Source organism: Gastrolobium bilobum, unplaced genomic scaffold (assembly GCF_033153095.1).
Source record: "Gastrolobium bilobum isolate Gb01-03AN ecotype WA unplaced genomic scaffold, APGP_CSIRO_Gbil_v1 utg16812, whole genome shotgun sequence".
Lineage (NCBI taxonomy): Eukaryota > Viridiplantae > Streptophyta > Magnoliopsida > Fabales > Fabaceae > Gastrolobium > Gastrolobium bilobum.
The window spans coordinates 142,611-156,451 of NW_026896311.1; the positions used below are offsets into that span (position 1 = coordinate 142,611).

General features: G+C 35.7%; 3 protein-coding genes across 4 annotated transcripts; 2 read left to right on the forward strand and 1 right to left on the reverse strand.

Moving 5' to 3' along the window:
- Positions 1 to 192: 192 nt before the first annotated feature.
- LOC133298867 (endoglucanase 25-like) lies at positions 193 to 3,964 on the forward strand. Of its 2 annotated transcripts, none has more exons than XM_061498247.1 (6): positions 193 to 764; positions 873 to 1,189; positions 1,413 to 1,874; positions 2,698 to 2,833; positions 2,930 to 3,102; positions 3,227 to 3,964. In XM_061498247.1, the coding sequence occupies exons 1-6, from the start codon at positions 383 to 385 to the stop codon at positions 3,626 to 3,628; spliced, it is 1,872 nt and encodes a 623-aa protein (XP_061354231.1). In that variant the 5' UTR covers positions 193 to 382; the 3' UTR covers positions 3,629 to 3,964. The 2 variants fall into 2 exon arrangements, with proteins under 2 accessions (XP_061354231.1, XP_061354232.1); XM_061498248.1 differs by having other exon boundaries at positions 2,930 to 3,075.
- Positions 3,965 to 4,730: 766 nt separating this feature from the next.
- LOC133298858 (MLO-like protein 13) lies at positions 4,731 to 7,779 on the forward strand. The gene is made up of 12 exons (XM_061498236.1): positions 4,731 to 4,850; positions 5,198 to 5,255; positions 5,604 to 5,824; positions 6,068 to 6,184; positions 6,304 to 6,351; positions 6,419 to 6,517; positions 6,720 to 6,794; positions 6,895 to 6,983; positions 7,075 to 7,124; positions 7,207 to 7,247; positions 7,346 to 7,555; positions 7,708 to 7,779. Exons 1-12 carry the CDS (start codon positions 4,731 to 4,733, stop codon positions 7,777 to 7,779), a joined length of 1,200 nt encoding a protein of 399 aa, XP_061354220.1.
- A 1,665-nt stretch (positions 7,780 to 9,444) lies between these two features.
- Positions 9,445 to 13,718, reverse strand: LOC133298862 (uncharacterized). The gene is made up of 5 exons (XM_061498240.1): positions 13,506 to 13,718; positions 11,841 to 12,110; positions 10,845 to 11,081; positions 10,510 to 10,727; positions 9,445 to 9,928 (listed from the first exon to the last, which is right to left on the reverse strand). The coding sequence occupies exons 2-5, from the start codon at positions 12,093 to 12,095 to the stop codon at positions 9,700 to 9,702; spliced, it is 939 nt and encodes a 312-aa protein (XP_061354224.1). The 5' UTR covers positions 12,096 to 12,110; positions 13,506 to 13,718; the 3' UTR covers positions 9,445 to 9,699.
- Positions 13,719 to 13,841: the final 123 nt, after the last annotated feature.

Genomic DNA, 13,841 nt, shown 5'->3' on the forward strand with positions numbered 1-13,841 from the left:
CGCATTAAATAAATTAAATAGGTGAATAGTATTCAAAAGAATTAAAAAAAAAATGTTTCAAATTTTGAATTAGGTCCTAACCAAGGCCTCTTAACTCTACATCCTACCTTAAAATAAAAATAAAAAAATAGACAAAATTGATATAAAAAGAATGAAATGTGAGAAGAAGAAAACAGCACCATGGACTCTTAGCTCAGCCACAGCCACTGCCACTGCTCAACCCACTAATAGAGAGAGAAACTAAATAAGAAACAGTGAAAGCTAGAGAGAGAGAGAGAGTGTTTGTATGTGTGTGTGTGTTCCATTCCTATAGTAGAGTGTGATCATCATTTAAGTTGTTGCATTATTGGGAATTGTATTGTGTTTGAATTGAGGGAAGAAGATGAGTATGTACGGTAGGGATCCGTGGGGTGGTCCGCTGGAAATTAACGCCACCGACTCTGCCACCGACGATGACCGCAGCCGCAACCTTAACGACCTCGACAGGGCGGCGCTGTCACGTCCACTCGACGAGACACAGCAGAGCTGGTTACTGGGACCCACCGACCAGAAGAAGAAGAAGAAGTACGTCGATCTCGGTTGCATCATCGTTAGCCGCAAGATCTTCGTTTGGACCCTCGGAACCATTCTCGTCTCCGCCTTCATCGCCGGATTCATAACCCTCATCGTTAAAACCGTCCCTCGCCACCACCACAAACACCCTCCACCCGATAACTACACTCTCGCTCTTCACAAGACCCTCATGTTCTTCAACGCCCAAAAATGTATTATCTTTATTTTAACCCTAACCCTTCTTCATAATAATAATAATCATAATGTGTTTTCAATTTCAATTTTTTTTTTAATTAGTTTTTTTTTGTGTGTGTTTGCAGCTGGGAAATTGCCTAAGCATAATAATGTTTCGTGGAGGGGTAACTCTTGTTTGCAAGATGGGAAGGCTTCTGGTACTTCATCATCTTCCATAAAGGATCTGGTTGGTGGATATTATGATGCCGGGGATGCTATTAAGTTCAACTTCCCTCAATCTTTTGCCATTACCATGTTGAGTTGGAGTGTTATTGAATACAGTGCTAAGTATGAAGCTGCTGGTGAGCTTGATCATGTTAAGGATATTATTAAATGGGGTACTGATTACTTTCTCAAGACCTTCAATAATTCTGCTGATACCATTACTACCCTTGCTGCACAGGTAAAAATCATGTTTTTTTTAATTCTCTAATATGTTGGATTTATGTAATCAGCCTTTTGCAAAAATGAAATGGGTGGGACATTTCTCTAGATCCACATAGGATGAGCTTTATGTTTGATAAATTGGATAAGAAGAGAGGATTTAGCTACACAAATTTGAAATTTCTCATTTTGCTGCATGTTTGAGAAAATTTGCTATATATGATGGTTGCTTTATTTGACAGGTTGGGATAGGGGATACTTCTGGAGGGAGTACAAGTGAAAATGATCATTACTGCTGGATGCGTCCGGAGGATATTGACTATGATCGACCAGTGACTGAGTGTAGAAGTTGCTCGGATCTTGCGGCAGAAATGGCTGCTGCCTTAGCTGCTGCATCCATTGTTTTCAAAGACAACAAAGCCTATTCGAAGAAGCTTGTACATGGTGCCACCACGCTCTTTAAGTTTTCAAGGGAACAGAGAGGCAGATACAGTGCAGGTAGTTCGGAAGCTGCGATATTTTACAATTCCACTAGCTACTGGGATGAGTTTGTTTGGGGAGGCGCTTGGATGTATTACGCCACTGGGAATTCCTCATACCTTAAGCTTGCTACTACTCCTGGCCTGGCAAAGCATGCCGGTGCCTTCTGGGGAGGCCCTGATTATGGGGTATTTAGCTGGGATAACAAGCTTGCTGGTGCTCAGGTAATTTTCTATGAGATTCTTTATTGTAACATGCTCAATTTGATTTGGTTTGTGGTTAGGAAATTATATTAACATCAACTGACAACAGCTAGAAGTTAAAAGTCTTTTTAGTTTTCTTACCAGAATTGATATGATGAATTTATAAGTGCTTTTTTGTTTGCTTTTTCATTTTACAAGAAGACATCCATCTGAAAAAAATCATCATAGTTGCCTGACAGCTGTGGTGTTTCTGGTAGCTTCTGTATGCAGTTTCAATACTCTGTCCTTAAGCTGCAAAACTCAGTTTTCTGGTGTCTGTAGACTGAAATTTTCATGGGAGAATTATTATTTAGGAAATTCCTGGTAACTGTTACCTTACTGCTTTGTAACAACTAACCAAACATGTTGTTAATTAATCGTTATATGATTAACCCATTAACCACTCTTTGTACATTTTTAAATTGTTTGGTTAATCCTTCCTGAATTGGAATTATTTTTTCCAGAAATTCTTATATTTTAATTCTATCAAGTTTCATTTATCCTATTTTTGTGTGATTGCAACTGATTCTTGGATAGTATTTGCCTTTGTATGTGCCATAAGCTCTGCTATGTAATGTTTTACTGCTTTTAACAACTTCCCCCCCTTGACTATAGACAAATTGGTGTTTAGAGTTGTATACCAATAATATTTTTCTCAGTTCAACTCTACACTTTAGCCTTTCCTCATTATTCCTCTTCAATTCTCTCTCTTCTGGCCTTCCCAGGATGTTCCCTTTCAAGTGGATCTTAATATCACGCGATTTAGTGTCATTTGACTAATTTGATAATGTAATCTTGTATTTAGGTTCTTCTGAGTCGTTTGAGGTTGTTCTTGAGTCCTGGGTATCCATATGAAGAAATTTTAAGGACATTTCATAATCAGACCAGCATAGTTATGTGCTCTTACCTACCGGTGTTCACAAGCTTTAATAGAACCAAAGGTAACAATTCTTCCTTCAAACATTTTCATTGAGCACCAGAATTAATGATTTTCCAATTTCTATTCTGATGCAAATGTTGGTATTTTATGCCCCCAGGAGGCTTGATTCAATTAAACCATGGAAGGCCTCAGCCTCTCCAATATGTTGTCAATGCTGCCTTTCTGGCTGCCGTATACAGTGATTATCTTGATGCTGCTGATACACCCGGATGGTATTGTGGACCTAATTTCTTTTCAACTGATGTTCTCCGTGACTTTGCCAGGACCCAGGTGTGTGATATTCTGCTCCTTTAAGTGAGACATCTCTGGGATCCAACCCTTCCTCGCATAATGAACTCACAATGAGGTGTCTGGGCTAATTTATCATTTTTCCCTTTTGTGGGTGTTTTTGCAGATTGATTACATCCTTGGGAAGAATCCTCGAAAAATGAGCTACGTAGTAGGTTTTGGTAATCATTATCCAAAACATGTCCACCATAGAGGTGCGTCTATACCAAAGAACAAGGTTAAGTATAACTGTAAAGGTGGATGGAAATGGAGGGACTCACCAAACCCGAACCCAAATACAATTGTTGGTGCCATGGTTGCTGGTCCTGACAAGCATGATGGCTTCCATGATGTTCGTACAAATTACAATTACACAGAACCAACTGTTGCTGGAAATGCTGGTTTAGTAGCGGCACTTGTGGCATTGTCAGGTGACAAAAGCACAACTATTGACAAAAATACCATTTTCTCTGCTGTTCCCCCAATGTTTCCTACACCGCCACCACCTCCGGCACCATGGAAACCATAAGACGTCATGCCATTTGTTTTCGTTTTCCAGCAAGTACCCCAAATGACTTGAGTGCATTGATAAGTTCTGTTATTTTCTATCAACTGGAAGATCAAGGTAATTTTCAAGACAAAGGGCATGGGGAAATGGAAGTAGAGCACGGCCTTGTGAATCTAGTTGGCTGCGGCCAATGATCGACTCAAGATTAGCATTTAGAATTGATAAAGTGTTCTTGAGAGTGTCTCTTTGTGTAATTTTTTTGTGATATACATAGTATATATGTATCAAAGTCAAATCTTGTATTCTTTAAACATGGAAACTGAACAGCTTGTAATTGTTTGACAGTTTCATCTAATGTTTTTACAGATTTACTCGAGGCTTTCTCTTTCCTTCTACCTGTATTTAAAACTTTTTCTTGTTGAGCCTGGATTCTCCCTTCATTCTATTTTGGTAGATAGACATTAAGCTGTTCTAAATACTGTGCCAGTGGATCTATGTATGCATAAACATAGTTGTAGCTGCTAGAAGTCATCATGCTCCTTATTTGGACGGTAGCGTGCCTGAAATAACCGTTGTTTTTTATGTACTTTGAACACCATAAAAAAGAGATAAGGAAGTATACCCAAAAAAAAAGGAACAAGGACACGCCACTCACTCTGACGACGATGGCACACCTCGTGTTTCAGGATGAGAATGATGTTGCCCTTTCCATTAAATATATGTAAGTTTTTTTTTTTTTTTTCCTTAAAATAAATAAAATATAAATCTCTACACTTCACAATTTATAGATTTATTTTTGTTTCGCAATGTGGATGTGTAAGGTGTTTATGTTTGGTATATGGACACCATGGGTGTGAAACAAGCTATCTTATTTTATTAGTCAATCCTTCACACTACACGTGACAAGCACTCTAGAATCTTGTTCCCCTTTTTATGCCAACTTCATTGAGCTGTGTATACCTTGATGCCTTGGCAAACATTCCTTGCTTGCTGTCTGGTATACATTAAGTCTGCAGAATATGGTTTCCTTGACTCCCATCACTTTCAGGCCAAATATATATATTAAACAAAAAAAGAATAGTCATAAACTCATCACTCTATCAAACTATAGTGCTAAAAAAACATGGCAGAAGAACTGAACCAGTCTCTGGAATATACACCAACATGGATTGTCGCAGCTGTTTGCTCCATTATAGTTTTCATCTCTCTTGGTGTTGCGCGTGCCCTTCACCGGCTTGGAAAGGTAAACTAATACATATCATTGTTTTCATCTCTCTTTGTGTTGTAGGGGACACATGATGTTATTGATAAGCTGGTTTTCAAGCCTTTGAGAATTCAAAGCCATTTTTTTTTCTTATATTACTGGTGAGGAGGGGCTTGAAATTAGACATCCTTGGCTAAAACAAGTTTTGTTCAGATGATCATATACGTTATTCAAGAAATAGTAAGGCTTAAGGAGACAATGTAAGGCTAGTAGTATTAGCATTGTGGTTCCATGACAGCAAGCATAAGCAATGCAAGACTACAGTAACTGTATATAGATAACTTGATTCGTTCATGATGAGTTGTTTGTTGGGTTGGATGTTACAGTACTTGAAGCGCAAGAAGCAGAATGCATTAAATGAAGCCTTACAAAAATTGGAAGAAGGTAGTTTCTTTTATAAGTTTGATTTTGATTCATAGTCAAGTACAAAGTTTTATTGTATGATGTGTTGGCGCATCATATAATCTTTTTATGCTAACATTTTGACCTGTAAAGAATATTATTCTGACATCAGTGTAATCTAATTCCTCAAAGAATTAAATTGTCCAAATAAGTGACAGCAAATCCAAAGACTCCGGATTGAGTCTTCTGAAGTAATAGCTGTATTTTTAAGTGGAAAACACAATCTTTGCACTCAATTGCTATTGAATTTTACATTAATACTTTTTCTGTAGATGACCATTCTAATATGATTCTTTAGCCTAATCAGTGTGTACCTTATGCTTTCACCAGAATTGATGGTTTTAGGGTTCATTTCCCTTCTATTAACCGTCTTCCAAGGTCTAATAAGCCATTTTTGCATCCAACCTAAGTTTGCAACCAAAATGCTTCCATGCAAGTTGCCTCATGGGTCTTCAGAAGGTTCAGAGCATGACCAGATTTACTATGATACTATAATCAACAGAAGAAGGCTTTTTTCTACAGAAACTGGTGCAGGGCATTGTAGGCAACAGGTAATAGCTAATAATTTTATTTTGATTTATTAAAGTTTCTATTACGTTACTAACAGACCATTTTGGAATCCTGAAAACTTGAAAAAATAACTATTCAGTCCAGATAATTGAAAACTCAGATTATAATACAATATTGGATAATAGATCAATAAAAATGAAGGAAAGAGTACCCTTATTTCGTAATAATATTTGCATTCACAAACAAATTATTTTATAATACATTCCATTCTTTTTCCTGTGCAGGGGAAGGTTCCATTGTTATCACTAGAATCACTACACCAACTTCACATTTTCATCTTTGTATTGGCCGTTGTACATGCACTATTCTGTGTCACCACAATGATTCTTGGAGGTGCAAGGGTAATAATAAATTGGTCATATGATACTGGTTGAAGCTGATATATGCTTAGTGCTTACTAGTAAAATAATAGTCCATTCATGATTTGCAGCATAATGATGTTTAATTTTACCTTGTGTAGATGCGCCAGTGGAAGAGCTGGGAGGATGGTATAAAAAAATCAAGAGGTATGAATCTGAAACTCTAGATAATCTATATATAAGAAAATGAAAAGAATTATCTTTTTAGATTCTAACTTTCTAGCTTTTTTCTCAGATGCAGGTCAAAGTCACCATGAGTTCTTCAAAAAACATGATAAGGGATATTGGAGAAGAACAGCTGTTGTTGGTTGGCTGGTAAGTCTTGGAATTCTAAATGTGGATTTTCTTCAAAACCTTAGTCTTCTTTCAACTTTAACCTATAGTAATAAGTATGCCTGCTTGAAATGGATTGAATGAACTAATACATTATCATGGAAGATATAGGCTAACATGTATTTGATAAATAAAAATAAAATGAGAATGTTATCCTTGCAAGATGGCCATTTTTGTGATGCAGATGTCATTCTTTAAGCAATTTTATGGCTCTGTTACAAAATCCGACTACCTTGCACTGAGGCATGGATTTATCAAGGTTATGATCCGGTCATATAGTATATACTTAATCTCTTGGAGAATAATTAATTTCATCATGTGGACATAAAATAAATTATATTACATGTAACCTTTTCCAGAAACACTACCCAAGTGAGCCTGATTATGATTTTCACAAGTACATGACGCGTACACTCGAAATTGACTTCAGAAAAGTTGTAGGCATAAGGTGAGAGTTTGAACATGTTTATCTATTTTAGTTTATTGTAAGAAAATTTGACTTATAAGCCAACCATTCTTAATTGTTTCACCTACCATAGCTGGTACCTGTGGCTCTTTGTTGTGCTGTTTTTGCTGTTGAATCTTGAAGGTAATACCTTGGGTCCTGCTTAGCAATATTCAATCAAACGATGGTAGTTTTAAATCGACCTACTTATGAGTTTACTATGCAGGGTGGCACACTTATTTCTGGTTAGCCTTTTTACCATTGATAGTAAGTGACAAAATTCTTTCCAAATGGATATTTTGATAAACATTACTAATGAAGAATGAGATATTAGTAAGACCTAATTCAGCTTTCTTATGAAACAGATTCTACTTCTCGTGGGGGCAAAGTTAGAGCACATAATTGCTCGTTTGGCCCAGGAGTCAAGAGAAAACATGGAAAAGGGAAGTTCCCCTACACATGTGAAGCCATCAAATGATTACTTTTGGTTTGGTCGTCCAGCTCTTGTCCTTGACTTACTTCACTTCACTTTGTTTCAAAACTCTTTTGAGATTGCATTTTTCTTCTGGATTTTTGTGAGTATTTACACTATAAACTTCCCTTTCAAATCAAACCAAATATAATTTTCAACTGTACTTTTTACTGTTAAAAAAAATCAATATAAAAGTGAACCTCAGTCATTTGAATAAATATTTTTTTCTGAGAGTAAGTATTGTCCCCTATGCAGTGCACGTATGGATTTGATTCATGCATTATGGAGAAAATAGCCTACATCATCCCAAGACTTATAATGGGGTAATACTCTTTTAAAATGTAACAGAAAAATCATAACATACTTTTGCTCAAGCTATATATTGTTGCTCAGAACAATTTGCTGTATTCTCATCTCATTGCTTGGTGGTAATGTTATGCAGTGTAATTGTTCAAGTGCTTTGTAGTTACAGCACTTTGCCTCTATACACTCTTGTAACTCAGGTTAGATAATCTAAGGACATGCCTCCTCCATTAAATTCATAGAAACTCTTCGAAAGCACAATATAAGTTTTGATCAAAACTCTCATATGCTTGTCTTCTTTGGTTTAATCTTCACTCAATGGGAGCAGATGGGCGATGCGCCAAAGGAAACTTCTGGTGATAAGGTGGAATCATCTGAAGGTGACTCCCAGGATTCAAGGAAGACCACGTCCCACAAAATGACCAAAGAATCAACTCAACATACTCAAAGTGATGAACAAGCAATAATCGTGATGGAAGATGCAACAACATCTACAATAGAGCTTCCCCGCATTGTCCAAGCTCCCTTAGAGAGACATAATTTATAGAATATTCACTAGCATGAATTCATCATGATTGTAGATGAATTAGCATCAATACAAAGATTGAAAATAACATCTAATATAGTATGAGTTCATCATGATTGTAGAAGAAAGACTGCAAATACAAAGGTTGAAAACAATACTTACTTTGGTTCTTAATAAAAAATAAAAATAAATAAGGAAGTGGGGGGAAAAAAAAAGGATGTGAGAGTAGATTGTGGTTTGAGATTCTGATGCCCTGTCATGTCTATCCAACTTAATGGAGTGTAGATAGAATAGTGTTTTGGAAATGAAATATTTAAGAATTAGATTTGATTTGTAAATGAAATTCTTTATTTAAAAAGTTATAAGTTAAGTATTGATTTGATTATGAAATTTTTTATATTTAAGTTGTTTATAAATAGAAATATGCTCAGCGCTGGTTGGATTTAAGTGGGTTTGATTTGATTTTAGTTTTGATTGATAAAATTAATATTATTGTCCCTATTAGTTGAGTCATTTAAGCTAGTACAAGTAAGGAAAATAAAGTACATTGCAAAAAAAAAAATTAATTCAATTCAACTTTAATTTATTACAATCATAGAAGGAAAGGTAGGCATAAAACTCAAGACAAACCACAGCAAAAAATTGTCGTTGGTGCTAAGTGTATTGTCTACATGAATTATCAGCTCATTAATAGTACAGATCCAAAGTTAATATAACAGATTCTACAATACAATTCTTTTATTACAACGAAAATTATTTAGTTACTCAATTAAGGCCTTACATGCTTTCTAGTGTAAAGTGTAAACATTTTTTATCACAACAGAAAATTTTAAACTCTGATAATATCGTGATAAATACTCTTAATTTATTGTTTTTAAAGTCAGTAAAAATAGACATATGCTTAATTTAGTTTAAAATACATCATACCATTAACATACTAAAATTTAAAATTAAGAGATTGTTCACTTTAAAGGAATTTTTCTGACTTAATATTACATATCGCTTATTATGTTTGCCCAATTGGTTAATTGAAATTGAAATGCGTTGGTGGATTTGCATAGGCTTACTTGAATAAATCTTTGGTGCTACTGTTACACCAAAGATTCAGTACATCCCACCAATAAAAATATTACATGTTAATCAAAGTTTTCTTTCTTCTGCCAAATTTTTTTTCTCTCCTCTGATATATAATGCTCCTATTGGTGAGATGCACTGAATCTAAGTGCAACAGTAACACCAAAAATTTATCCGGGTTTACAGAGTAACGAAATAACCACATTTGCTTTTCTGTCTCACATGCTCATTCAGTAATTACATGCCTAAGAGGGAAAGTATATCATATATGTATATAGCTTATACCAAATTTTAGATACACCAATATACACTATGAATCTATGATAAATTTGATGAGAAGCCTTTCAATGGGAAGGCTTCTCCATCTCAAGAGTAGCATTCCTAGAAACAGATGCAGCTTCCTCATTGTCTTCTGCTATTTTGAGTTCATTCAAAGTCCTTTTTGCATAAACAGTGAAGGCAATAGTGGTAACAACAGCAATTATGAAAGAAACAATGTTGTACACAATTTCCACAGTGGTCAAGTGGTGCTTCCCATACTCTGCGTCCGCCAAGGTCTTTATTAGTCGACCACTGCTCAAAATTGACCACCATTAACAAATGAGAAAAAAAATAAAGAAATAAATCTATTAACACAGATTAATAAAGAAAACAAGTTATAGGTTCAGTCATGTTTGGTTCTCATATTCATACATGTCCTACTCAAACAAATTTTGTGAAGTTTGACTCTGACCAATTTGTCCTCCAACCCCACAATGGTCAAAGTAACATGTTCTCTTTACCATATTCTAATAATCTTTTTTTCTTTCCGGACAATTATTTTTATTTCCTTTGACTTTTTCATTTTATTTTGCTCGGAATGGTAGGAGGGGATAATATCTCAAAAAATTATCAAATAAGGACAATGTTTACTCAAAATTAAGAATTATTCGTCCCTTTCTAACCCCTCCATTGGTCTAGCAGGCCATCCCCACCCCCACTCCCACCCCTCCCAAAAAAAAAGGAATTTTTTTTTAGAAAACACTATTTTTACTTGTTAGTTATTTTGAAAAAATATGTAAATTTATTTACTTGGCCCTCTCAAGAAAAATCTTTTAGCTCCACCTCTGCCTCCATTCAAACATACCCTAAAGGGCAAATAAAAAGGAACGAACCTGTAGATGTAGAGGAAAGCTTCTGGCACCATTCCTGCTATTGATCCACATAAGTACGGCCAAAACCTCATGTTTGTCACTACTACAGCATAATTGAATATAGTATAGGGAAAAGGTGAAATTCTAAACAGAGCAACCACTTGAAATTGATGGAACCAGCCCCCTTCCCCGGCAAGCCTAATCATTGCGGCATTCCGGGGCCATCTCTTTAACCATTGCTGCACAATATAGCAATAAGGATCATAAACAGAAAGTTATAAACTACTTAAAAATAAAATCAACACTGAATTTAAGAAGACTTGGCTTGTGATCATATGAGAAACAAAATGACTTACATGAATGCGGTGACGGAACACTAGTCCAATTAGATAAGGGAGGACCATCCCAATAGTTGTTCCAACCATAATTATAACCAAGCCAAGCCCATAACCAAACATCATCCCAGCCAACCACATGGAAGGGGCAGAAGGGATCAAAAATACTGGGAATAAAGCCAGAGAAGCAACTAGTACAAGGGCCAGAACTGGACGGCCAAAGGCAGTAGCTTCCCATGCCATCATTGGGTAAAGAAGCTACAAAATATGAATTAATGTAAGCCATTCCACAAGAATTAGATTATAGAATGTAAGCTACATCATAGGCAATAGCAAAAATATCAATGTTTAGGTAATTCCCCAATCCCTTCAAGTTTATTATCATAAGGTATTTCAAGATATAATGCTCATAAGGACTTTCAAATATCTGCAAACAAGGGAAAATGAAAAGAAAAAGAGGGGGGAAGGGGACGGTGAGGAAGCAGAAATTCCTTCTGACTTGCAGGAAAAGAGTCCTAGCTATTACTCTATTGAATTTCATCTATGGAACAACAAACTAATTGGCTGTCAAGTCAAATAACAATGGTGTTATAATTTAAAAACCCCAGTATTTCTGCTAATCTAAATAATGTCACGCTGATAATATGAGATCCGATATCAATTCAGTTCCCCAAAAAATTCTTCATCACATTGGATAAACTTTAAAGCATAGTATACTGTGGACTGATGCCATGTAATTTATGTGAAGTGGGAGAGAGCACAGAGCTAGTAGCTCTTTAAACTAATAACCAAATACATAAAAACCCGATGCCAAGGAAAATGCCAAACTTCAAATATCATTTTCATCTAAAATATTTCAGTTGAAGAAGTTAGGAGCCTGAAAGTGACACAGGAATGCCATAACTTTATCAATATCAAATAATCAATGATAGCCAAACAACACCATATTGGTTAATTTCTGAATAAGAATTGTGAAGCCCACATACCCAGTGATAATTGTAAAGTAAGAGGAAGTACCTTTTCAAAAACAAATGGCACCACCCATTTTACTAGAACAAAAACAAGTATAACAATGACAAAGCACCATAAAAAGGTTTTCATCCACCACCAGAAAGATTCAATTCTTGATTCTGCTTGAGGCTGTAGCATTTCAGTTTCAACAGCGCTCGGTTCATCAGACATGACAAGTCTAACATATTCACTATTCCCCTTCACATGATGACCTGAGATTGCACGTTTTTCCATCTCCTTTGATGATTCTGGTGTCATCATTGAGATGCCAGAGGGCTATGAAATGAAACAAAAGCAGGACATGAGCAAGCATGAAGCTGAAACTATGATTCAAAATTCAAAATGCATATCTGATTCTACATACTTAAATTGAGCAAGAACGATCAGATGGCACAAGCAAAATTTATCTTAAAGAATAAGACAAGGAGTTCTCTAACCATATTGCAGGCAACTAACATTCACAATTTCACATTACATGATGACAGAGATGACAGCTAATAACAAAACAGAAAAAACAAGGACGCTGAAGAAGATAAATGAACATGTCTTCTAATTATATGCAGGTGAAGAATTATGGACGACTTTGACAACAAGTGTAGAGTTCCTGAAACTGAAATCCAGTAGGGTGTACTCCTGTTTGAAGATACTACAAGGCAAAGAGAAGCAAGACATAGCAAGCAGGCTATAGAAGTAACTATGCGTGTAAATGCCTTTTATCCTATGGACGGAATAAATTTTCCTTAAGCATAATATTGAATGAGTTGCCGGTTTCCAAAGTGTCTCATTGGTTTAGAGCATGTCTTTCAATTAGGAAGATCTCGGATCGAAACCGGCGTACAATTAAAATATTGAATGAGTTAGAAGTACATGCAGATAGCAATGCTGCCTCCCTATTTACATCTGATAAAACCATATTATGATAAAACTGTCACTATTTAGACCATCAGAACTGCATATAAACTAAGCTATTCCACTTAAGGCAGGGGCAATGGAATTTAACCTACGAAAGCAATATAATATCCTAAGCAAAATAGAATTTATGCACGTCTGCTATAAAAGGCTTTGTGATTGGAAAATTTCAATGACTGCAAATAGCCCTTAAAAGCCATTTTTCCCCCCTCCCTTTTTGGTACATAGATCCTTGTTCTCACAATTTAAAAGAGCCCTCAAGAACTTACTCAATGGCCTTCTATTCTAAGAGGGGGAAACCTACAGAAAACTTCAGAGCCCTTAAAATACCCAGTGTTAGCAGGTCCCCTTTCATTTGCAAAACCTAAAAAACAAAATCTTTATCCTGACTCCTGACTAATCAAACAAACCACAACAACACATTAAGAAAAAAATGGCATTTACCTCTCTAATCACTTGAGAGCCCTCACTAGCTGCTTTTTACCAAAACTTAGAAAAGTTTTAAGGCAAAATTTCCCAAACTAAAGAAAGGTTTCTGTGAACTAAGACAGTGCCTTAAACATTAAATCACCATAACATCACGTGAATTAACTTTTCCAGTTCAATAAATTAGAAACTTTAAAAATCAAAGTCGCCTCCACCACTCAACGTCCTCAATAAATGATAAAAACAAAAAACTTAAATTTATGTTTTTTTTTTTTTTTTTTGGGGGCCATGGAAATTAAAATAAAATAAAATCTCCTTAGAAATCATAGAACTTACCAAGAAGAAGAAGAAGAGTGTGTTGTAATAAGCTGAGATAAAAGAAAGCTTCCAGTCCACAGAACCTTGGCCAGAGAGAGACCCGTCGGCGGAAGTCGCCGGCCACCGTACGCGATGGAAGAGCTGGTTCAAACGCGCTTCAACTTCAACGCGCAACCCAACAAAATCAGAAATCCTTAGCCTTCACGAACGTATCATTTTCATTTTTCAAAGTTCAAATAAACCAAACATTTCACCTTTGTCTTATTATATTATTATTTTTATTTTCTTAAATAAATTTTATTTTGAAAAGAACCATTTATATTAATTATTTTATTTTATTTTTGAGAAAGAGGG